General features: G+C 37.1%; 1 protein-coding gene across 1 annotated transcript in view; it reads left to right on the top strand.

Moving 5' to 3' along the window:
* LOC108978354 (adenylate cyclase type 8) overlaps window positions 1-19,629 on the top strand; it is a gene marked incomplete in the record, with an annotated part of 140,871 nt that extends 121,242 nt beyond the window's left edge. The window contains 13 exon segments of the mRNA XM_018948590.1: window positions 4,503-4,639; window positions 6,852-6,992; window positions 7,230-7,767; window positions 8,878-8,973; window positions 9,067-9,206; window positions 10,531-10,685; window positions 10,803-11,695; window positions 13,693-13,788; window positions 13,922-14,102; window positions 17,674-18,077; window positions 18,167-18,395; window positions 18,555-18,700; window positions 18,787-19,629. Of these exon segments, the coding sequence (XP_018804135.1) occupies window positions 4,503-4,639; window positions 6,852-6,992; window positions 7,230-7,767; window positions 8,878-8,973; window positions 9,067-9,206; window positions 10,531-10,685; window positions 10,803-11,695; window positions 13,693-13,788; window positions 13,922-14,102; window positions 17,674-18,077; window positions 18,167-18,395; window positions 18,555-18,700; window positions 18,787-18,900 (3,270 nt within the window).
* Between the last annotated feature and the right edge of the window lie 5,496 nt (window positions 19,630-25,125).

Raw genomic sequence — 25,125 nt, 5'->3', positions numbered from 1 at the left:
ACAACCACGCCTGAAATCGCGATTATCACTTTATCATGCGAGAGTATAAAATGTTCGGTGACACCCGAACTTAGCCCTTCCTTACTTGTTTTGGAATACTTTTGTTTCCAAACAGCATATTGATGCCAAGAAATATTGCCAGTACCAATAAAATATAAATAAAATTGTTCATCTGCCATATAAATTCTCCGAAATACACGGAAAAAATTAATAGGAACTATATCCACCCAGTTTTTATACCACAGGTTCACTTTATATAAATCATACGCATACGAGTACATATTGGTGTCACCAAACTCAGCCTTTGACCCCGTGCTGTATTTCAGCGGCGCTAATAAATACTTATGTATGAAACACGCACGAGTATATTATGTTGTATGTTGTTGCAGGCATAAAAAATTACAACAGCCGCAATGTCAGTTTTGAGGCGGCAGAAACGGTAGTTTTATTGACCGGCAATTGGCTTTATTGTGTTTTCATACTGTCGCTATCGAAACAAACCAAAAATTTACAACCAACATGTGAGCACACAACGTTTGCACTTGTGTGTATATGTGACTTTTCACCCCGATTCGTATGAGTGCTGATTACATGCATGTAGATATGTATATGTATAGGTGTGCTGCAGACACGAGCGTTTCGAGGTTCGCGGTAACGGCGTCAATGTTGACAATTCATTTGCATGGAAATCGCTTTGAAAGCATTTTGCCCTGTCAGCAGCAAACAAAAATGCACCAAGCACTCAAACGTACACGCGCCTGTCCAACAATGCACACAAAGGCCAGCTATATGTTTGTGATTTTGTGCAGGTGAAAAATTATTAAATTTAATGCTTAAACTATGCGATATTGCAACACAACGCGAAAGCGTAAATAATATCTACAAAAATCGATGGAATCTGTAAAAGTAGTGAATTCTGTGCCTCTCGGCATTCAGAGCGCTTTCCGTGTCTGCAAATTATTACCTCTGGGTCTTTGCGTTTGCATTGGCTTTGAAACCTGCTGATACTTCCGAATCCTCCTCAAAACATTTGTCTGCAAGTACATGCTCATTCATGTGTGTGTTTGCTATATTTTTGTATATGTATGGGGGCACATTTGATTTATGTTATTTAGCAAGTGTACGTGAGTCCAAAACTTGGGGCTCCAACCACAACTTCATCCACTTTATGACCCATTTTACAATAATGAAGTATTGTAACCGCCGGTTCATTTTACACGTAAAACATTGTACATGGTTCAACGCTGATCATACAACATAAACTGCACATGTGAATTCAAAATACATGCAGTACATAAGAAACTAAAATGAATAATAAAACCTCAAACTTTTGGCTTCGATGTACTTACAACCTTTAAAATAAATTGACTCTTGAATTAATCAGTTGATACATCAATGATATACTGCTGAACCTATGTTTAATCAGAAAATGCAATAAAATTTTCTCTGAACCTAGAAAGTGATTACTCCCCAGACCCATAAAACTAAGTTAGTAATCATCACTATCTATTCAATACATTTAGATACCAAATCACACCTAAAGCAAGAAGTCTGGAAAGTATGAACTGAAAACGCAGTAGAGTTCACAGTCACATCAATAATCAGTGGTGTCCAACTTTAGTTTTACTACTTAAGATACATCTCAATATTTTGTTTACATCTTTCGAGCATTCACGTGATTTTAATTTAAATATGTTAAGGAAACTATCCTCTGTTTTACTGACGTAGGCGGCACTCACTCGGTTAGAGCCGAGTTAACAAAAGCGCGTCTATAGTTATTTCTTTTGGCTATTTGGCGCCAATTGGAGTTACCAAGTGAAGCCAGGTCCTTCTCCATTCTCTGAACTATGTCCATGTCACCGTAGAACTCATCGTTCCAACGACTGTGGTATTCGCCATTGCCAATATGCAAAAGACCATAAATCTTCCACTAAGTTTTTACTTTCAAGCAACGAAAAAGCAGAACTAACGGCGAGATGGGTGAGGTCAATAGTGTCAATAGCATCGGCGTCCGCCTGCAGCTGTGCACTCTTATAGAAGATTGTACCTTCCCTATTTAGCTCTTCAGCTCATGTTATTTCAGAACTACCATAAAAGAAAAAAATCACACTTTCACTACCGTTCAGCAGGCTAAAGAAGTGTTCCTTGTATAAACGCTTTGGATATTACAAGAGTATGACTTGGTCTTGAAACCTTATGTTAGTTACCACATCTTTTTCACACACATTCCTTCAATTCTCAGTATCTATCCACCCTGCTCGTGTTGTGGTCTATCTCGACATTAGGAGATAGGTAGCCTGTTATTTCTCCACTACCTTACGCCAATCTCCAACTGTTCCTTAAGCTTTTCCGAAAACCAGTAGTCCTCATTTCAGGTGTTTGCATGTAAGGAATTTGAAATTTCGTCTCACAATTCCTTTATACCAAGCTGCTGATGAATAGCCAAGTATCTGGACCAATTGTTCTGTAATCTAGTACTACAGATGATCATATTTCCGACCTAGGCAAAGTCGATCAGCCTTAACCAATTTGAACATGTTTCGCCATGGAAGCTGAAGTTATCAAATATTGTAGGTAGTATATTTGCCCATCCTGGCGTTAAAGTCGCTCAGCACAGTTTTGACATCGTGGAGGGAACAATTCTCATAAGTGCCCTCCAAGCGCTCATAATGGACATATTTGGTCATGGGCGCAAATCAGTGTTTTGTTGAAAGACTTAGCTTTGATACGGATTGTGGCTAGACGTTCTCCACCAAAATGATTGCCAGGGCTGAACGATTGAGTCTCTTTCCCATCACGAATTACACACCGAATTTATGCTCCTTTATATGGCCGCTGTAATATATAGTGTGACACAAAAACGTACTCTGCTCCGACGCATTTCTTATGAGGGGTCATGTCCGCAAATTATAGTCCTCAATTCGTTTGCAATGACCGATATAAAATGTAAAATGTAGGGGCTTCATCCGAATATTGAATTGAATGAGTCTTTAAGCAGATTTTTATTTAAAGATTTGAAGTTTTCAGTTTGGACTGCCTTTATACGTACATTTTTGTGCTGTTTTCGAAATTATTACTAACAGTTGCCTGGAAACACATTGCCCACCTAAATGAAAAGTTGAAGTATCAGTTAAATGAATATATAATAAGTTTGTTATGTTTAAAGCAACTATTTATACCAAATTAATTTAAGGGGTTGCATGGTTTTTTCGAGTAAAAAAACAGTATTTTTTTAATAAATTTTTCTCATATAAAAAACTAAATATTTTACTTCTAAAAACATATATTATTAACAAAAAAAATCTGAAATTTTTGAAAAAAATCTCGGCCATTGCGAAGCCATTTCCGGTGACCCCTCGGAAAAAAGATGCTTCCCTGTTGGCAAGATAACTCCTTATAGGATCATCTAAAGTGAAAAAATACGTTTCTTAGCTAAAACCTTAACTGAGAAATTGAATGAAGATAAAAACTGAAAATTGGATTTTTGCAGACAATTTTGCAAAAAAAAAATGAAAATTTCGCAAATTTTTTTTTTTTTTTCAAATAGTTGTAATGGAAAAAAACCCTTCGTCCAAGGCATTTCGAACATCTGACAATAAAAGCTAGCCTCGATCACACAAATTCGCAAAGCTGTATCTCCGAAACTATTACTCGGATCAACTTGAAAATTTAGGAAAACTTTTGAAAGTGCTGCCAAATTTAATAAGGCGCTGAAAAAATCGTTTTTTTTTTTAAACTCGTAAAGCCATGTAAACCTTTAAATTTATTTAATTATTGTCAACAAAAGAATTAAAAAAAAATACAACAAAAACTTAAAACCTACACATTCTCGAAACAATCATAAATCTTCATACAGAGTGCACTAATAAAATTTTTTGGTTGATCAGACTACCCTTAAAATTAACTTTAAGTTTGAGGCGGGTTTTGATAGATTGCATTAACTTTGATATGTAATATTCCAATTGAATCTTATGCCACTCTTCGAGTATGGCAGGGTTTAGTGAGCCACTTATTTCTTTGTGTAGAACACATAATTTTCAAAAGGGCTGACATAAATTATAGTTATGTTGTTTCACAAAAAAAAAAACATATTTTAACTAAGCAAAAGTTTATGATATTATCATTTAAAGGCAAAATGTGAACTTTAATGTCAGTGTGTAAAGCGTTTTTCGAAAAGCTGAAAATTGCCTCGTTTCACTCTACTTATCCCCTTAAGTTAATTAATTATTTAAAAATGAAGAGAGTTAATTACTTCCATCGTAAATATCACTTTATTTGCTTACAGTTGCCTATTTTTCATTATCCTTTTTCATAGCGGAACTGGCGTTTTGAGACCCTAGTGGAGTTATTTTCGAAAAATGCTGCAGTAAAAATATTTGTATTTCATATGCGTTTACATAGTACATACTAAAATATATGAAAGTACTCTTTTATGCACATAAAGTACAATTATCGTATTTGCCTTACAGTAACAATTTGCTTTTCTGCGAACTCTCACACAGGTCGATTTAAATATGCGCATCGGCATTCACAGCGGCTCGGTGATGTGTGGCGTGTTGGGCAATAAAAAATGGCATTTTGATGTTTGGTCGAACGATGTTATTATTGCAAATCACATGGAATCTGGCGGTATTCCCGGGTGAGTATTTAATATCCAATATATCTATAAACACATGACATGAAAAAGTGTAAGCGAGAAGCTTTCGGAACATTCTTTTAAAATAAACTTTAAAATGATTTTGGTTTGGCACATTGGGATGACTATACATATATTGCAATGATATAATATGCACATATTTATACATTCAATGAAAATCAATCAAAATTAACATCGTATTCCAGAGGCGCATATTCCTTCAAAAAATTAAATAGAATATTATGATGGCAGCACGTCTACAAAAGTTAAGCAAACATTTTTTAAATTACATTTATGTAGTTTCTCGACATTTTCTCCTATTAGATCCATGCACTTGACATCACTGATCATCTGTAAAGTACGTTTTCTATAGATTTACGAACTAATCTCCACACAAGCAATATCCGTATATAAACTTTGCTAGAGCTGCTCTGGCTTGAGTTTTTCGTTACAATACTTTTCGAAGATTGCTATTGCTGCTGCGAAGCAATCGCAAACTCTAACCGCTTTACCATAATAAAGGCTCTACTACCAGCAATTAATGGAGAACTTTAAAATCTAGGTTGTCAGCAATATAATTTATGGTGACTATTAGGGTGATTCAAAAAAAAAATTATTTTTTTTTGGTACTCTGAAAAATAGATTCCTAGACACATCTAAGGAAGCCTCTCCAAGAATGAGTTCTATTTTTTCTTATTATCAGATAGAAAAAAAATATATATCTCGCTTCCAAAAATATTTTGTTCCTTAAATTTTGTAGCAAATTGATTGTTCTACAAAAAAGGTCTGTTACGAATTTTTTTGGAAAATTTTTTATTTCTTATGAATTTTATAACTCAATGAAAAAAAATCATAATGAATGAAACTCATAGGTTTTTGGAGAGGATTTCTTAGAGGTGTCTAGGAACCTATTTTTCAGAGTACCAAACGAAAAAAAAATGTTTTCTTTGAATCGCCCTAATGACTACATGAGCCTTATTGACTGCACTTTCTGAAATATTATTACCATTCACAAACCTGCAGCTCAACTTCATCATACTGTAATAATTGTATTTTCCTCAAACGATTTTAATATATTTCACTTATAACTATCGTTGATCCGAAGCTTGAATTTCCAAAGAAAAATTGCTCTATATATATATTTATTATCCGTATTTATAAGGATAAGAGTCTATCGTCAAAAAAATTTTGAGTAACTCATTGCATCTCAATTGATGCATAAACTCAATCATTTTAGTTACTGTTTTGGTATGAGACGTGTCAATGCTAGACTCGTACCAAAAGTCTTGATTGCGTCGTCACATTCTAGTATCATAATTGGGACTGACTATTTTCCCAAACGCGTGACTAATAACTGATGAAGAATAAATTCAGTATGCGACGGTGCAAAAACTAAGAGTTGTCGTTCCATAATTCTGACAACGGTGGTTTCAACGGGCTCCGGAAGGCCTGTCGTTGAAAATTGCGCTAAATCGCTGAATTGGTCGAAAGAGACCGGCACAGTTGCAATCGTAGCATCGGTCAAGAGCTGGGCATGATTCATCAAAAAAATTTTATGAACAATTGAAAATTCAATAAAAAAAATACCGCAAAACTTTTTTGACAACCTAATATATGTGTATATGTATAGATGTATATTGTATTTCATAATGCCCAACACTTTCTTCTGGGTGTTACAAACTTCGTGACAAACTTAATATACCCTATTCAGGGTAAAAAAAGACGAACCATGTTATTTCTAAACTCTAGTGATTATATTGATGTGACATTTGACACAGATGTGTCTGACAACCATACCAACCTAGAAAGAAAATATTTCGACGATGGAGTTTTAGCGCGAAATTATTGAATTAAGTCTACCAAATTTATTCCCATTATAAATAGTTTCTGCCGACTTATCTTATTTGATGGACACTTTTCTCATTTAACGACATGAACTTTCAGTCAGTCAACGTCTCTAACTTATATTATTTTTTGCTGAATTAGCTTTAACTAGTATGTATGGAAATATGTAGTACTACCTACTACCTACTATATATTTTTCCACCCCAGCATAACAATATGAATTATGTTTTAGGTTTTTTCTTGTATTCGTATTAACATTTCTCATTACAATCAAAACAATCGATTATATTTACATATTATTCTTCGGCGACTTGCCAAGACAAGTTTGCGCACGTGATAACAATTAATTCGACTTCAATTGCCGTTACAGGCGTGTACACATCTCCGAGGCCACACTGAAGTGCCTCAACGAGGCCTACGAAGTGGAGCCGGGCAACGGCGGTAGCCGTGACAATCACTTGAAAATGATGAACATCAAAACGTATCTTATCAAGCGCACCGAACCGTTACGGTAAGTGATTGAAGCAGAATCCGAAATGCATAAATAAACAATTAAGTGAAGTGCCGTCATAGGCTAAGATTGTTTCAACTAAATTTTAAATAACTTCACACACACACAAACAAATAAATGTGAGGATATTTGCCTAAAATATTTAAGCTTTAACTACAACGAGCCCTTAATTTTAGATTTGCACACATACCCTCATCTCATTTCATTTGGTTTCGCTTTTGTTTATGACACTTGCAGGCCGAAGCGTCGCTTTGGCACACGCAGCAGTCAACACGTGGCCAACACCATAGGCACTGCGACCGGTGGCAGTAATGCCAGCACCCCAACCGCTGTTACAACATCTGCTAGCATAGACTCAAAATCCATACCGAACGCAGCTGGCGTTGAAGCCCAACAACAACACCAAGTAGGACATCTACCCGCCACACCACTCGCAACGTTGGCCGCGTTGCAGAAGAAGAATATTTCGGTGAACTCGCTGCCAAATGTGATGGAAGGTGTAGCTTTGGGTAACGGTGGACGTGTAGGTGATGGCATTAATGGCCCCAGCAGCAACGGTGCCGGCAGCGGTGGTGCTGCGGATTCAACCGGCTTATCGACTGTCTCGTCGCCGACTACGATGATTGCGCCCATCACAGTGGTCGATCAGCAACCGGTAAAAATGAACGGCGCAACAGCGAGTTCGCAGAATCTGGCAAGCACAATCGACCCGAAAGCATTAATTATTGAGGATGAACCGACCACGGAATGGACACCGGAAATCCCATTCAAAAATGTACGTGCGTACTCTAATATTTGCTTTTACACCTTACACAAACATGCGTCTGTAGGTGAAATTTCAGTATTTAGCAAGTCTGTATGTATGTGTGGGTTCTTTGGTTAGCTGTAGTGGCAATATTTGCCACGAAAGTTCGGTGAAATGCATTCATGTTACTTATTACACGCATGTTGGTATACATACATACAGTTATATTTTGTGTAAAGAGCAATTTGAAGCTAGCGCCACAAACAAGAGTGACTGATTAGTATCGGCTTAGGAACGTGTTGATGAATAAGTACGGCATGTGAACGCAATTCAAAGGTAGAAACCTAAAACTATTGCAACAAAATTCGCAGATTTTTTGCACATTGTGTGGAAATGGTGCCTAAGTTTACAAGTACAAGGAAATTCACGCAAGTGTAAAGTAGCCTTTGCAGCAAATTTTTTGAGAATAAAAGTTTTCACTTCACCCATTTGTAGAAATTCCCTTCTAAAGCGTGATACATTTCGAGGTGCCATCTTTTTTTAAAGAAAAAACACAGAAATTTAAAATTTTATGGGAAATATGTATTTTCATTCAAAATAACATTATTTGACATTTATTTTTCGAAGATTATCTCTTTCAAATGTTGTCCGCGGCTACGTCTCATATGGTCCATACCTTGAATCTAAATTTCAATGACTCCTTCGAGCATTTCGACTGGTAACTGGCGAATGACACGCCTGATGGTTTGCTCCAAGGCCTAAATCATAGCATGATTGATGCGAAGTGTCGCGACGGTCACCGTCAGTGTTTCCATGTTGAAATACCAAACAATACTGAACGCGATTTGATCACCCGTTAAATATTGGATACTTTTCTTCTTATTACTTACCTTTCGCAAGGAAAATCTAACTAACTCTTTAGTAATCTTACAGCATCAAATCTTCTTTTTGTTACTGTAACAGTGAAACTAGTGTGTCAGCTATTACTTAGAAATTCAAAACGTTTTAACGGCGTTGTACATATACTTGGATTGTATTAGAAACTATATTCTGTTTCTTGCAAAATTATATGGCTTAAAATAATCTTTCAGAAATCTATTACCTTGTATACCATAATTTGCTTTCTCTTCGAAAATCCAGCTCAACTCACCGCAGGACGGTCTCAATCGCAGTGATTCGGTGTTGGTCGATGCCAAGCAAGACAATGGTCATTCAACGACCGCATTGGATGAAGAGGTCCGTATTTGTATATACGTGTACGGAAATATCCATTATCTATATTTAGAGAACTAAACTTTTCATTAAATTTTGTATATGACTCTTCCATAGATTGATGATTTTATTGAACAAAATATACAAATAAATTCCAATAAGGAAATTAGACGAGAGTACCTGAATACGTGGACCTTAAAATTTAAAGATCGCAGTCAAGAGCAGAAATTTTGTCAATTACGTGAAGATATGTTTAGGTGAGTATGTAATTAGTATTATATTTTAGTATGATTAAGCAAATTTCAATCTAATGCAGTTTTAGATCATCTAATCGAATACAGTTTATATAAGCTCTTACTTTTATAAGGTATACATCTAATCAGACTAATTCGTTGAAAGTAATCGTTTAAAAAAAAAAATATTACAGCAAAATAAAAATATGTTTACTTAAGTTGGCACTAGCTTTTGACAATTTTTTTCAATATGAGATTGCAACAAACTTGTAGCAACGTTCAAATTGCTATTTATTTACTTTTTTTTTTTGCTCGTTACATCTGCGCTCTCTTGTCCGAAACAGGGACTTGTAGATGTAGTCCTTTCCGAAGCCATAGAAAAGAAGAACTCCTGTTTTCGAACTGATCTTACACTGCATTTCTATTCCCGCCAGTTGGGTGGGATGTCTGAAGGTATGCGCTCCCATGTGTTTTAGCTTTGACTTCCAAAACGCGGGACAGTCAAGAAGGAAGCTTCTGCAGATGTTGTCTGGTGAGATTGCATTAAGCACGGCCGCCAACGGGGCAATGGCCTGTTAAAACATCCGCAACTAGAGGCCAACCTTACTGAGGGCAAAGAAATCACATCTCATGCGATTGACCTTAGGTTAAAAGGACCAATGGTGTCCCAGCACTGGTCAAGCTAACGCAAAGCCCAGGTATCTAATAATAGAACACAAGAGGATATGGTAGTACCGATCTACTAATAGCGGTTCTAGACTGCCTTTTCTTGCTAGTTCATCAGCTTTACAATTAGCTGCGATTCAGAAAATGGCCTAGCACCCATACAAGTCTTATTGCAGAGAGGCTCAATACTACTGATATCGAAGTTAGGCACTCTTTGACCAACCCTGAAACCTCTGTTAATGAGCTCAAGGCTAGTATCGCCGCCCTGTAATCGGAGTAGATGGTCACTTCTGTGAAGGAGGCTGCACTCCAGAGCAGTAGATTTACGGCTACCTTAATGTCTGCAACCCCAGCTTGAAAAACGCTGTAATAGTCATGAAGTGATGAAGTTGGAGTTGATAGAAAGCTCTTTGCAGAAACCCCAAGTAAGAGGTTATCAAAATGTTTTTTCTTAATAAAAGGATAAAATTCCTTGCAATTTAAAAGAAATACTACCTTAAAGACTTTAAAAAATAATAATTCTGCTAGGTTTTATAGGAAAAATTATAAATCATTAAGTGAAGAGTGAGTGTTTGACTATTTAACTATCAGATGAGCTCTCTGTCTCTCCCATTAAATAACAAAAAATCTATTCCACTATTACTAATTTCGATTATTAATATTATTTTCCATTAATTTCCAGATCGAATATGCTGTGCATTTTTATCATATGGTTATTTATTGTGATGTGTCAAGTCATTATTATTCCACGTTGTACCAAACTAATAATTTGCCTAGTGGTCGGAACCATATGCTTAACCTTCTCCTGTGTATTAGTCATGGCTGAGGAGTTCTCAAGTGAGTATAAGCACAGAAGCCTATTAACTATTAATTAAAAAATGTCGACCGCATAAATATGCCTGAAATAATTTATGTTTTTATCGTGTTCTCTCTTACAATACCGAACACCGATAGACTTGCCGCTTTATCTGAAACAGAATTCCGCAAAACTTGTACATCAACGGCGACGAAGAACCTTCTTCATTTGCATTGTTATAATACTGATGTCGGTTTTAAGTGCAATTGGCTTGGCAATTTGTCCGGACTCCACATACGCTTTCGACAATACGGACGACGATAACAATACGAGTACACAGTTAAATAATGGCAGCAGCAATTCCATCAGCGCTTTATTGGCAAATGGTAGTGAGAAGGAAATCAAGTTGAATGTGTACTTATCGGCAACAATACATCACAATATCACCATTAATGCTGCCAATGGCACAATCGTCGATGCATTCATCACTGACAACCTCACAGCGGCACCAGCTGGTGATCTTGTGCGCCAGAGCATCGTTAATGCGCTGAATCTAACGCAAACACCAATAAATCTGCTAAATGCAACGAGCAAAACATTGGATACATTTGAGCAATCTCCGCGTGGAATTTTATTGGCAGCGGCTGCCACCACCTCCCTCACCAACGCCAACACCAATAACAACGATAATGAATTGGAATTGGGAGCTGCAAATAGTGCAGAGCTTTTCAATAGTTTCAATGGGACAAAAGCTTCGGACGAGCTGAAGCAGAGCAATGACTGTGCACATCCTGAGTACATAATTTTCACCTGGGTGCTGTGTCTGGTGTCGCTGGCTACGGCCTTGAAATTGTACTTTCTCATCAAAACATGCATGGCGCTGGCGATGGTTGCCTGCTATATGATCTTGATATTGGCATATCCAGCTTTCTACGAATCGTCTGCAGCGAATTTTGAGTACCAGCGTATGGCTATGCCCTTGGATGTGCAGATGCTGATATTGTTGTGCTCATTTCTGGTAATGGTGGGCTATCACGCCCGCCTCGTAGAGGTAATTCAACTTAAATGCTCAAGTATGTATCTAAAGCGTGTTTCAATAAGAGCGCTAGAAAAGTAGAGATAAATTTAAGTATAAGTATCGTTTGTAGCCATTAACCAAAATACCTAACATTCTTCTTTTTGTTTCCGTTCAAATAACATATCACAAATTCGTTGAAGAAAGTGGTTTTACACATTCTTGAAGAAACCGCGTATTCTCTTCTATTAAATTCAGCTCGCTAACTCTGTAAATTTTTTGACATGATAACGATGGCGGCTATTGTAACTTAAACGAAATTTTCAAAAACTATATTAATAGTCAAGCGACACTCAAAGCGATCTTTCTGGGTGCCGAGTCGAAAAGAAATACCATGCATCGCGATGGGCTCCTATTTCAGCTACCTTACCATTGGAGGAGAGGAGAGATTTGGTGAGGGAAAATATTGACAGCAATCTACAAGCATATGCCAAGCAAAGTTTCTAATGGGTGGTTGTAACCTCACAAAATACAAAAGTATTGTAAACCTCCCCAGAGACGAAGTTTCGGTAACAATTTTATACTGCAGCTTATATTGCAGGCTTAAGAAGAACCTGACTTGAACCTGACAGAATTAGGGTCCTTGGATCATTGTAATCACATCCCCGCAAGGAATGTAGAATTTATCAGAATAATTGGCCTTTGTGAGGCCCTGTGAACAGCACAGAAAACCATAATTAGCAATGCAGGACGCAATCAACTTCTAATAATATATTGAATATACGTTATTGTCTAGCTTGCTGAAGTAATTTGTTGAAATAGTTTTTGACATTTTTGAAAATTCTGAAAATTTTGCAGTAGTTCGCTACTACCTCTCAGAGATTATCTCTTTACTCCTCCTATTATTATCAAACTAATATATAATCTCGAAATCTGACGCGATTCCAAAAAATTGTCCTACACTTTAGTTTACTGGGTTTGCACACACTACACGCCTATACACCAAATACAAGGTGTGTTCCAAAGTAAACAGGACTTTTTGAATCTAACGCTCCATCTATATGTCGAGTGGTACGTTAGAATCTGTTATCTTTATGGAAGTGAAGTTATTGCTTTTTAAGTGTCAGTATGTTTGTGTTATCGTTGCGAAAAGGAGTTTCGAACAAAGAGCCAACATTCAATTTTGTTTTAAAATTGGGGGAAACTTGTATCGAAATATTTCAATTGATGAAACAAGTTTATGGCGATGATTGCCTATTCCGTAGCAGAGTGGACGAGTGGTTTCAATGTTTTCAAAGTGGTTATGAGGACATTAATGACGATCAAAATCCATGATCACCAAAAATTCCAACGAAACTGTGAGTGAATTCATCAAAAATCAGCCGAAATAATCATTTAAATTCATGGAAACAGAATTGAACATCTCCAAAACATCGATTTATCGCATTTTTACCGAACATTTGGGCTTATGAAAGGTGTGCGCACTATTTGTTCCGTACAAATTGACTGACGACCAAAAATTGCTCCATCGATCGACGCTTGTGACCGATTACTTGACCAAAAATCACATTTTAACCATTAACCACTGCCCGTATTCACCTGATATGGCACCGTGCGACTTCTTCCTTTTCGAAAAAATACATTCGCCCATGAAAGGAAAGCAGTATGCAGACGTAGAGGGCATTCAAAATGCTTGCACCGGCATACTGGCGGCCATACCAGCCAACGAGCTAAACCCTCGTTCGACACGCTTTTGGATCGTGCAAAAAGCTGTATTGAAGCAGAAGGAGAATATTTTTAATAAAATAAATCGATTTTGCCGAAAAAACTATTTGTTCTGTTTTTTTTTTCCTGTTTACTTTGGAACGCACCTTGTGTATGTCCTCTATCATTCAATGCCTACAACAAATCGACCCACAATTAAAATATGTTCCTTTGCATTTAATTAATGAAGTATTTCTTATTTTCTATTTCTTTTCCACCTTTTCTACTTTTGTTCCCTCTTGAAACCTCGTGCCCTCATTGCACCTCAGGTCACTTCGCGTTTGGATTTCATTTGGAAGGAGCAAGCTGAACGTGAATTAATTAATATGAAATCGAATCGTGCTCTCAACGACACATTAATTAAGGTAAATATACATTTGTGCTTTTATTTTTGTTAAGCATCATTTCACACAGAAATCACGCAACAAACTTTGTTTTGTCAAGTGGAAATCAAAAGAAATTTAATAAAATGTCTGCTTATTGGCATTTTATTTTCAGAATATTCTGCCCCATCATGTAGCTGCCTATTATCTCTCCGATGAGCACACGGATGAATTATATTCGAAAAATCATTCATTATGTGGTGTTATGTTTGCTTCCATACCCAACTTTCAGGATTTCTACTCGGAGGACATCGATAACGGGAAAGCATGCATTCGAATCTTGAATGAAATTATATGTAAGTGGCATTTGGAAGTATACTGTTATTTTTTTAACGTTCTTTTGAAGATCATGTGTTCTTCTTCTTCTCTTGTGTTAGTTTTCTAAAATTAAACTTTTTGCTAATCCGGCTAATAAGGGTGATGACGTGCACTTTGACAGCTTCCATAATTAACAGGAAGACATAATTATCGAAACATATAATCGGTCCTTTTTAAAGGCGCATTTGCATTACGGGTTCATTTCCATCTGTTCCAACTGTTTTGTTTTCATACCGATCGAAATTTGAATTTGTGAATTTTCAATTTCTTTCAAATAGGACTTTTAGTGTCTCGGAAAGAAGGAAATTGTCTCCAAGCGTCATTATGTTTTACTGGGACTAATTTGTAGCTTAATTTTCCATTTAGCTGTCGTGTGACAAGTTGAATGCCCAGAGTGTTGCCTTGGTGAAAGCGCAACATTGCGTCTTAATTTTCCTGACGAAACTTAGAAAACCAGTTTTTGACCATTGAATACTCTGGTGCATACTTTCTGTTATACATTTCAAGCTATTTTTCGCATCAACAATGCTTCTTTTGCTTTTCTGGAAACCAATAGTTTTGTTTGCAGGGGCTTGAAATGCCAACCCGAGTTTCAATTTGAGCATAAAATCGTTGAGGTGTCTGTTGTGATTGCAGTCGAACCTTCTTTTGCGTTTTTTGCTGCAAAGAGCCGTTGCGTATCCTGTCTCTTATACACATCTTTTTGTGTATAAGAAGCCGTTGCGTATCTTCGCTGCAACGAGATAGTGACTCAAGTCATTGCTAGGACCTCGGAGTATACACACGTCTAAAACATTCAAGACGTGTCTTCGTCTATCACAACATGACCGACTTCGATCCGGAGACAGCCAAATAACTTGATGAATTTTCTTATGCTGGTATCTAGTGCTAAAGATAACAATTTTTCGGGTCCAGGTGAAGCCCCTCAATTAATTTGGAGATATTTAATCTTGGAGGCTGAATTTACCGTTGTGCCAAAGATACCTTCTTTTCCCACCCTTGCGTTAAAGTCGTCAAGTACGATTTTGATATCGTGGCAAGGGCAGCTCTCATAGGTGCGCTCATAGAAGACATCTTTGGTCGGCCTCTCTTCCGTCGCAGCGTGGGCGCAAATCAGCGATATGTTAAAGTATTTCGTATTGATGCAGATTGTATCTAGACGTTTATCCACCGGGGTAAATGCCAGGACTGGCACGAATCCTTGGACGACGGTGATGTCAGTCTTTACTCTTACGACGACATTAACCAGCTGGGTAGCGGCACCTTCCCAATTAAGCGACCAGGCATTCCAGATGCATGCTCTTAAATCGTTCCTTAATACGTTTGCAGTATATATACATATATATTTTCCCGTAGTTCCTAGGTGGAACATAGGGCTTCATTAAACAAATTATAATTCATTTTGTTTACAGCTATAAATTTAATTTCTCTCCAAGAATAACCACTTCTCTGTGCTTCTGCTTCGACTTCCCGTCTCCAGGTGTTGGCTGGTCTAACGCGCCTTCAGCTTCCTTGCGGATTTCAATCTAGCGTTGTTCTGCTAATGTCGTCGTGAGGCTTTCGCAGAGTGTGGCCGATCCATTTCCATTTACGACGTCGAATTTCGATGTGGATCGGTAGCTGTTTGGTTACGGTCCAGAGGATAGCATGAATTTTGTCTTCGCTATAATAATTTTAAGTCCAGTTTGTGCGGCGAGATCACTAACAGTTTCAAGTTTCAAGGAAATGTGCGAATATTTATGGGACATCAGGCAGATATCATCCGCATAGTCCAAATCTTCAAGGCTACCGTTTAAACCCCAAAATATTCCTCTATTAGCCGCACACGCTTGGCGCATCACCAAATCCAATACCAAATTGGATAAAAGGGGAGATAGCACGCACYCCTGCCTGACACCAGTCCTGACTTGGATACCGCTACTTAAAATATTTCCACACCTTACTCGACAACTAGCTCCTGAGTACAGCTGTTTTATTTAGTTAATTAATTTTTCCGGAACTCCTTTGCATACTAAGGCTCTCCAAATCGCAGAGTGTCGAACGCTTTCTCAAAATTGATAAAGCAAAGGTAGAAAGGTACCGACTGCTCTACAATCACTCGTAAGGTATTGATGCGATCGACACCTGAGTAATGGGGTCTGAAAGCAGCTTGTTCTTTACGTCAGCGAATCAGATAACCTTTTGTGAATTATGTGTGTTATTATTTTATTCACCATACTTAGGAGTGTTATTCCTCTCCAATTTTTACATTCCGATAAATTTCCCTTCTTTGGAAGAAGAGTAATAACACCTTCATTCAACTCGTTTGGTATCTTTTCTGAGGCCCAAATATCTTGAGAAACAGTATCCGTGCAGTCGTCTGAGGATCAACTTTTAGGAGTTCTGGGTTGATGTTATCCGGCCCAGGAGTTTTGTTGTTCTTTAATGCTCTGATAGCAGTCATTATCTCCGTCTCATTCGGGTACGAGGTGTGAATGTCACGTCTCGGTATGTGACGTTGGCAACCGCATGACTGAATAGCCTAGTTAGAGTGTATTCTGTTTCGACAGATACATTTAGCTTTCCGATAAACCTTGCGCAGGAAGATTCATCTCTCAGTTTCTATACGTCGAATTTTTTCTGTATCTTCTTTTTCGAGTCGCTAACTGCCGCAATTTTGAATCTGACTAACGCAATTAGGAGATGATGGTCACTTGCAATATCAGCTCCACGTTTATTCCGCGTGTCCATAAGGGAACCGCGCCATTTTCGGTTGCTATGTGATCAATCTGATTTTCACTCATTCGATCTGGAGATGTCCAAGTTGTTTTGTGGACGCGTTTATGATTGAATAGTGTTCCTCCTATAACAAGATTAAAGTTAGCGCAAAGTTCGGTGAGCATCTCGCCATTCTCAGACATCATGCCTACCCCGTGCCGGCCCATCGTCGAGTCCAACCCCTTATTGTGATGACCAACTTGGGCATTCATAACACCCATTAAGATGACTATGTCACCCTTATTGATTTCACTCATTACTTTTGTGAGGCAACTATAAAAGGCTTCCTTAGCTTCAACTTCTGCTACATTCGTTGGAGCATAGCTTTGTGCTACAGTCATATTTATAGCTCTTGTACGCAGCCTCACTGAGATGATTCTATCCGAGTGAGCTTTCCATTCTATAAGCGCCGCAGAGGCTGACTTAGAAAGAAGAAATCCGACGCCATTCTCTCTTCTTTGAGTGGGCTTGTTTCCAGAGAAAAAGAATTTTTCGCCGGAGATTGTTGTAACTTCGCCTGAGTCGGCCCATCTAACCTCGCAAAACCAAGAAGAATGAGTTTGAAGCGGTTAAATTTTTTAAAAAGTTGCGGTAGCTTAGTTGGTTCTAGCAATGAACGTACATTCCAGGTTCCTATTCGTTCGCTTGCAGTGGTGGTCATCAAAAGGGGATGTTGTGTTCTTTTCATTGATGGCTCCCACACACAACGCACAAATCTGATTCACCTCAAAATATAAATTGCAAAAAATTCGCTATACTTATTTACAAAAAAAAAATGTCCGTAATATTCAGGTGACTTCGACGAACTTTTGGAAGAACCACGCTTCGCCTCCATCGAGAAAATCAAAACGGTTGGCGCCACATACATGGCTGCTTCCGGTCTGAACTCGGCACATCTACACGCGCGCGGCGAGACAGCGGAAGACAGCGTTTGTGACCTGGTGGAATTTGCGTTTGCTATGAAGCAAAAACTAGAAGAGATCAACAAGGAAGCCTTCAACAATTTTCAGCTGCGCGTAGGCATCTGCAGCGGACCACTGGTAAGCGGTGTGATTGGTGCGCGCAAGCCTGTCTACGATATATGGGGCAATACGGTGAACGTGGCCTCACGTATGGACTCCACCGGCGAGAATTGGCGCATACAAGTGCCGACCAAAACTTCGGAATTGCTAAAGGCCAAGGGATATACTTGTATGGTTAGTACTAGTTATATAGGTTATATCAGCCTTTTTTTATTTACATACAAATTTTCCTTCTTTCTATACTTTCACATAATCGTGTTTAGAAACGCGGCGAGATTAACGTGAAGGGTAAAGGCCTAATGGTCACATACTTTGTGCATCCTAAAGGCGCCAGTGAAAGTCAATTATCATCACCGGTGCGGCTGCCAGCGGGTGTGCCCTTATCGCAGGCGCCCAACTTACAGCGACAGATATCGCATCACGGTTCCTTCAGCGCCGTGGTCTTCGGCATGTTGCAAGCATCGAAACGTAGCACGACTATTGCAGGCACACGTAAGTCATCATAACAGATGTGTGGATTTATTAACACATACATACATACTTAGATAATTTGTATATATACATGCACGTAAATAGTATATGCATATGTGTAACGTTATGTAAATACATATATCGTTGGTTCTATTTTTATCACTTTCAATGGATTTGCAGCGACTGGCACTCCCTCACCGCAAATACGACGTGGTCGACGTGGTAGTACCTTCAGTTCGGTGCGCCTATCGCAAAAGTCTACCACCAACAATCCGGTGAGGCGGAATACAACACGAGTGCGTGGTCGCTCCTATCGACAAAAGAAGGTTGACTTTTTTGAACGCCCCTCATGCAATGCGATAAGATTTTCACTAATCTTGTGTTCATTTTGTCGTCTTTTTTCACTTTGCAGAGCTCGTCCAACAACTCGATAGTAACACAGACCAGTAACTCCTATATATCGTCCTTCCGACGCATCGATCAAATCGAAACGACGCTGTCCAAAAGTCATAACGATGCTTTATAGCCTATGCGTAATTGGGTCTAAGCTGCCCTGCGCATGTACAACAACCACAATTTTAATTACGTAGTACTTACATAATGAACTTATTTATTGTTACTATTAAGCAATTTCTAGTTTAGATATATTTGAGAGTATATATGTATGTGTATATTTATGTAGAATATATTTGTATGTCGAAAGTAAAGACACAAACACCACGGTGAGGCCCTGCATGTAAACTGATTTCAATTAAGCGAAAAGTGCATTTATTTTTTAAGCATTTTTTAAGTTAGTTAGACTATTGAATAGATAAAAACGTATGTATTCGATGAATCATTTATGTACTTAATTATCAGAAATTCAATTACTTATGGCAAATGTGAATGTGAAAAGGTTTAGCTTTATTTTAAATGTATGAAATGATTATTAAGAAATTTACAAAAAATAAAAAATAAAATAAAATCCTAGAAACTAAGAAAGCAAAGCGCCGCGCAAAGTAAGCATATTTGTATGCATATATAAGATATGTATGTTCAACCTTGGTTAGACTTTTAGCCAAGAACCGTCGGCTAAGCCAACGCAATGGCAAATATTTTTATGTGAGCCATTTTCAAGTCTAATGTTACATATGCTGGGAAATTCATGGCTCCCACAATATTTGTATTTGAAAACGTCAATAAACGTCCATTTCAAAAAAGCGAGAAGACTACTTACAACACTCTCTAATAAAAAAAAAACATTGTTTTCACGATATATTCCTTGATACATATAATGTTGTAGGCAAAATATAGTAAGACTTTGTTCATAATTTTATAACTTTTTATTCGTTCTTCAAAGTAGTCCCCTTGACCCCAATATATTTGTGCTAACGTTTTTTCCATTTCTCGAATCGGTTGTTAAAGTCAATGTCAATTGTCTGCCAATAATTCCGAATTTTTACCAATAGCTTCGCGCAAACGACCCATAACACTCAAATTGTATTCTTTGGTGACAGTTTTTGCCAAAAGGAATTCGGAGTGCACCACACTTCGATAAACGAAGAAAACTGTCTACATAACTTTGCATTTTGACCTATTTTGATGTGGTTTTCTTGGCTTTGGCTCACCTTTGCCGCGATATATCACCGATTGATCGCTCAAGACTCATCGCCAGTAATAATACATTTCATGATAACCTGTTAGTCAAAAAGCATTGCCTCACGTTCTTCTTCGAAAAAATTTGATTTTGTACCCAATCGTGCTTTCTCGTATACATAACCCATTCAGGTTCTAAAATTGATTATGCTATGACAACAGCGGAAAGTTTGTAACATCAGTAATCAAAGTAAAGAGGTTACGATAGTATTATAAGGAAGGTATAATGAAACTATTACAATATCTGATTAAGTGAAAGATATGTTATATTAAGATGAATCAATGCGGAATTGTTTGACGAATTCATTTTGATTCTGTTAGGACACAGGACTCAAAAAAGTTCTTTTGAATTGTAACCGTGCTAAAATAAAAATTGCACTTTCTGCCAGGACTTTTAAAAAATAAGTATTCCGACTTTTTCAATTAGACTTCTTAATATGTGTACAAATATGCTGAACTTAGAGAAATATAAGTATGTACTTATGTATAGTTAAAATATATAGTATACATATATTTATGAATGTGTAAAAAGAAACGTAATTTTATCAACTTTTAACTATTATTGTTCGTCTAGTCGTTAGCTTTAAATAAAATTCTTAAACAATTGTTTAATGCCATTTGATGTTTTCTTTTCATTGTAGATGGCGCTGCGTTTAAAGTTTTTGCTTAGCGTAGTTAACGAAAGACTTTTGAAATTGCATAGGACCTAATTCCTCAATTAACAATTCTTGATTAATGAAATGTCAACAGTAGATTGGGATATGAATGATATTAGGGTCGACCTTACACCTTATCTGTATAGAGATAAGCGACCTTTCATCTTACTTTTTTTGCCAAGGAACCCGCATACCCAGTTTCATCAGAATATTTTAATTTTTACTTGCACGCACAGTCGTCAGATTTAAACTTTTCTTGTTTTCCTGATCATTTATATATTGGTTATCAAAAAAGTCTTGCGGTATTTTCGCTAGTTGGCGTTGAGAGCGCGAAGTTCTAGTTTTATTCGTCGCATTGGGTATCTTTACCTTTTTGGAAAGCTCATTTCAAGCGCTAAAACGTGTTGGATTGATTGTCTTTTCTTTTAAGTCGTTCGTGAGTTATAGCGTCGCAAACATGGAACAAAATAAAGAGCAAATACGTCATATTTTACAGTACTACTACGATAAAGGCAAAAATGCATCTCAAATAATAGCATTGAGGAATAACCTTTTTCTGGAATAAAAAATAATAATTTCGGTAATAAGTACTGCCTCCTTTGGTGTTCTTTCAAAGTAAATAGGACTTTTTGAATCTAGCGCCCCCTGGTGGCGCAAATGAGCTTCGAACAAAGAGCCAACATTAAATTTTGTTTTAAAATTGGTAATACTTTTACCGAAACGTTTCAATGGATGAAACAAGTTTATGGCGATGATTGCCTATCCCGCAGCAGAGTGCACGAATGGTTTCAACTTTTTCAAAGCTGTCGTGAGGACATAAATGACGATCAACATGTGGGCCAGTTAAAATCCGTGATGACCGGAAATTCCATCGAAACTATGCGTGAATTCATCAGAGATCAGTCGAAATCATCATTGAAATTCATGAAGATGGAATTGAACATCTCCAAACATCGATTTATCGCATTTTAACCAAACATTTAGGCTTACGAAAGGTGTTCAAATTGACTGACGACCAAAAATTGCTCAGAATCCAACATTCGAAGGGCATCCTTGTGAACGATTACTTGACCAAAAATCACATTTTAACCATTAACCACTGCCCGTATTCACCTGATATGACACCGTGCGACTTTTTCCTTTTCAGAAAAATGCATTTCCCCATGAAAGGAAAGCGTTATGCAGGCGTAGAGGGCATTCAAAAGGCTTGCACCGGCATACTGGCCAACGAGCTAAAACACTCGTTCGACATGCTTTTGGACCGGGCAAAAAGCTGTATTGAAGCAGAAGGAGACTATAAATAATTTAAATTGACTTTGTTTATTTTTGTCTATTTATATTTTAACGCACATGGTATATCCGGTCCTTCATAGAAGGATGCAGGGAATTTATGTACATTTAATAGCTGCAGTTAATGTTTTCTTATTTCCAGTCTCAAACATTTTCATTTACGTTAAGATCTGGAGAATATAGTGGCGAGGTCATAACATTAACGTTTTGACTCAAAATAAACGACTTTACTACTGAAGAGTTATGAATAGGAGCAGTGTCTTGTTGAAAAATCCAAGGAATTGGTTCAAAGGGATCACATAATTTTGGAAAAATGGATGTTTTGAAGCGACATGTGGTGGCGACTTAAGTATAGCTCATTTTTCCGCAAATCGTGATAGTATTGCCATCTAAATTAAAACGTTTTTCATCAGTAAAGACCAATGAACACCAATAATTAAGTCGAGTGTTAGATTAAATAGTCCACGTCATGTATTCAGTCGCGAAACGAAGCCGTTTTTCTTTGCGTAGTTCATTCGAAGTGGGTTTTTCTTGATTTTTAGACGCTTTAGGTGTTTTGCGTTTCGGATGGTACGCTGAATAGTTGAAAGACTTGATTTTACTCCGCCTAATGCCTTCATTTTAGCTGCAGATTAATGCGTACCAATTGTGCAGATAGTGTTTTGTTTTTCCTTTAAAGTGTTTTCCATATGCCTCTGAATCCTTTAAATATCTATCAACGGTTCTGTAGAACTGTTTCATCTGTTTGGCAATGTATCGATTGGATAGTCCTTGGGAGTGGAAAAAATTCTACTGTTTCACTTTCCAATAAGCTCAGAATAGCAGATTTTCCCACTTTTACTTTAAATGTAGCTCGAAAACAATTCACTTTTGTATTTTCAGTAGTTTCTCAAAAGAAAAAACTAAACTTGTTTACGCAAGGCAAAGAAATATAAAGTGCGTCTATTTCAGTGACCAACCAAAAACGCACGTGATTGGCATAGGCATTTCTGGAATCCTCGAATGTACAGTTATTTTTTCGCAAATCAACCAACTATGATCATATATTTTTCGGTCAAGATTCGAACTTTGAAAATAAAAGAAGTTTGAACCATAAGAGGAAGCATGTTATAAATATAATAATTTATTTAAAAAAAAAAGTGAGTGCGTCTAACTTAAGGCCAAGAGTGTTTTGCATTTGTAGCTCGGCTTTTGTATCCGTTGCAATCAAATTCTGACATCGAAGCAGGCTTCACATAAAAATCATTGCTCATCTTCATGACATTGTTAAATAAATAAATAGCTAATGACCGAAGTGTTATGAGGAACTGAAAAAGGTCACTCAGATCACCTAAGCACACTTTAGAAGACACACTAGGTTTAAGAGAATCGTTACTTTTGGCAAACACCTCTTTTATATCAAAAAATATATACCTAAGCTCCATAAGTTATTCAATTTTTAATTATTTCATCTAGAAAGTCAACTACTTTCAACAAAAAAGCTTAAGCTGATTTTTTTAAAAACAAATTTTTAAATGGGCTACGTTTTTTTTTGACAAATCATTTTATTTAATAAATAAAAAAAATGTACGTTTATGGAAATCAACGTATCAATACTTTAATAATCGTCGATTCATTTGGAAAACTTTCAATTCAATTCAATGATCCCGAGCCGAACTCAAGAAAGACCTTCGAATATGAGATCTCAAATTGAAAAACCAAAAAATTAATCATTCACAATAGATGGACATGAATGATCAAAGGCAACATTGGATTTCGTGAAAAACAAGTTTAAAGATTTCGAAGTCGGTTGCACTACAGAAAAAAAGTAAAGAAGGGCTAAATTTAAATATAACCGAGTATTATACAAAACACAATATCTCCATTCTACTAAGATAATTCAAATATTGACCGATATATGCGGTGTAAAGTCCCTGGGTAAATGGCGGCTAAGAGAAGCCTTCGTTGGCTTTAACGCAATTTTAACACATAGACATACTCTTCTTAGGAAAGGATTCTCTCCAAATTTTCATTATTTACCCCACACATTGACCAATATTTTCGGTAAAAAGTCAATTATAGAAGCTGTGGTCCACATGTTCGGTACCTAGGGGCTTGCACGGATTTTTTTAGATTTGAAAAATGTTTGATATTCATGGAAAGATTTATCTCGTTATATTAATAGCTTCTTGAATATTATACAGAAAAGATGATGGAATTTAAAATTATGTTATACGAAAAGTAGTCTTGGTTGTAATCCGTGTTCGCCCATTTTCGTTCTGTGGAATAAGAGTGTAGAAAAAATTTTGCTTACAGAATTTTGTTAAAATCTCGAGGGTAAAATTTAATGTCTCTGGCGTCTTTAGTTATTGATTTATCGCACTTTTTGAAGTTTTCAACAGTATCGTTATATGGGGAGGGGGCAGGGTTATCATTCGGTTTCATCCATTTTCACGCTCAAAAAAACTAAAAACAGTTTCCTGCGAATTGTCCGCGCAAATGAAAAGCGTTTTTTTAGCACATTGTATGTTAAAAAAAAGAAGAGAATTTGATTTAATTATAAATCCAGTAGTGTGACCTCTTAACAAATATGCATATGTTAATGCAAAATATGAAAACAACTTTTGATATTTGTCTGATTACTTTTACATGTAAATTTGCTTCCTACTACAACACCACAACTTTTTTCTATGATTACTATTTACAACTCGCACAACAAATCGGCATCTGTCATCAAAACTCGCACACAGCGGGTCAAAGTCATTAGTGTAGTAGGAATGAAATGGTTTGAACGGAGTCGCGGCAATTGAGCAAGGTGTCTCCACTACCTTACGTACTGCTTGAAGATGCAACCAACCACAGAGAGTGCCTAAGCAAACGCATACATACACATGTTTTGTCGTCCAACCCATAATGAAACTGAATACAAATTAAATAAATTATTGAGAATACACCGTCGTAAAATATAAAGACTCATTTAAATGCAACCGCCACTGACAATTTACGGCAAACATGCGTACAAAGGTTGGAAATAGTCAAACATTTGTCTTAAGTCGATGATACATAAACACATGTGTACATGTGTGTGAGTGTTGTAATGTATGTATGGGCATGTGTATTGCGGCGCGGAATCGTGGCGATGCGGTAATCGCGCGTTGCACCGAATTCTTTGTGGTCTGTCCCTTAGTTCA

Source organism: Bactrocera latifrons, unplaced genomic scaffold, assembly GCF_001853355.1.
Source record: "Bactrocera latifrons isolate USDA-ARS-PBARC rearing strain unplaced genomic scaffold, ASM185335v1 scaffold_120, whole genome shotgun sequence".
In the NCBI taxonomy this organism is placed as follows: Eukaryota; Metazoa; Arthropoda; class Insecta; order Diptera; family Tephritidae; genus Bactrocera; species Bactrocera latifrons.
The sequence above is the reverse complement of the archived record's forward strand: the minus strand, read 5'-3'. Positions and strand labels throughout refer to the sequence as shown.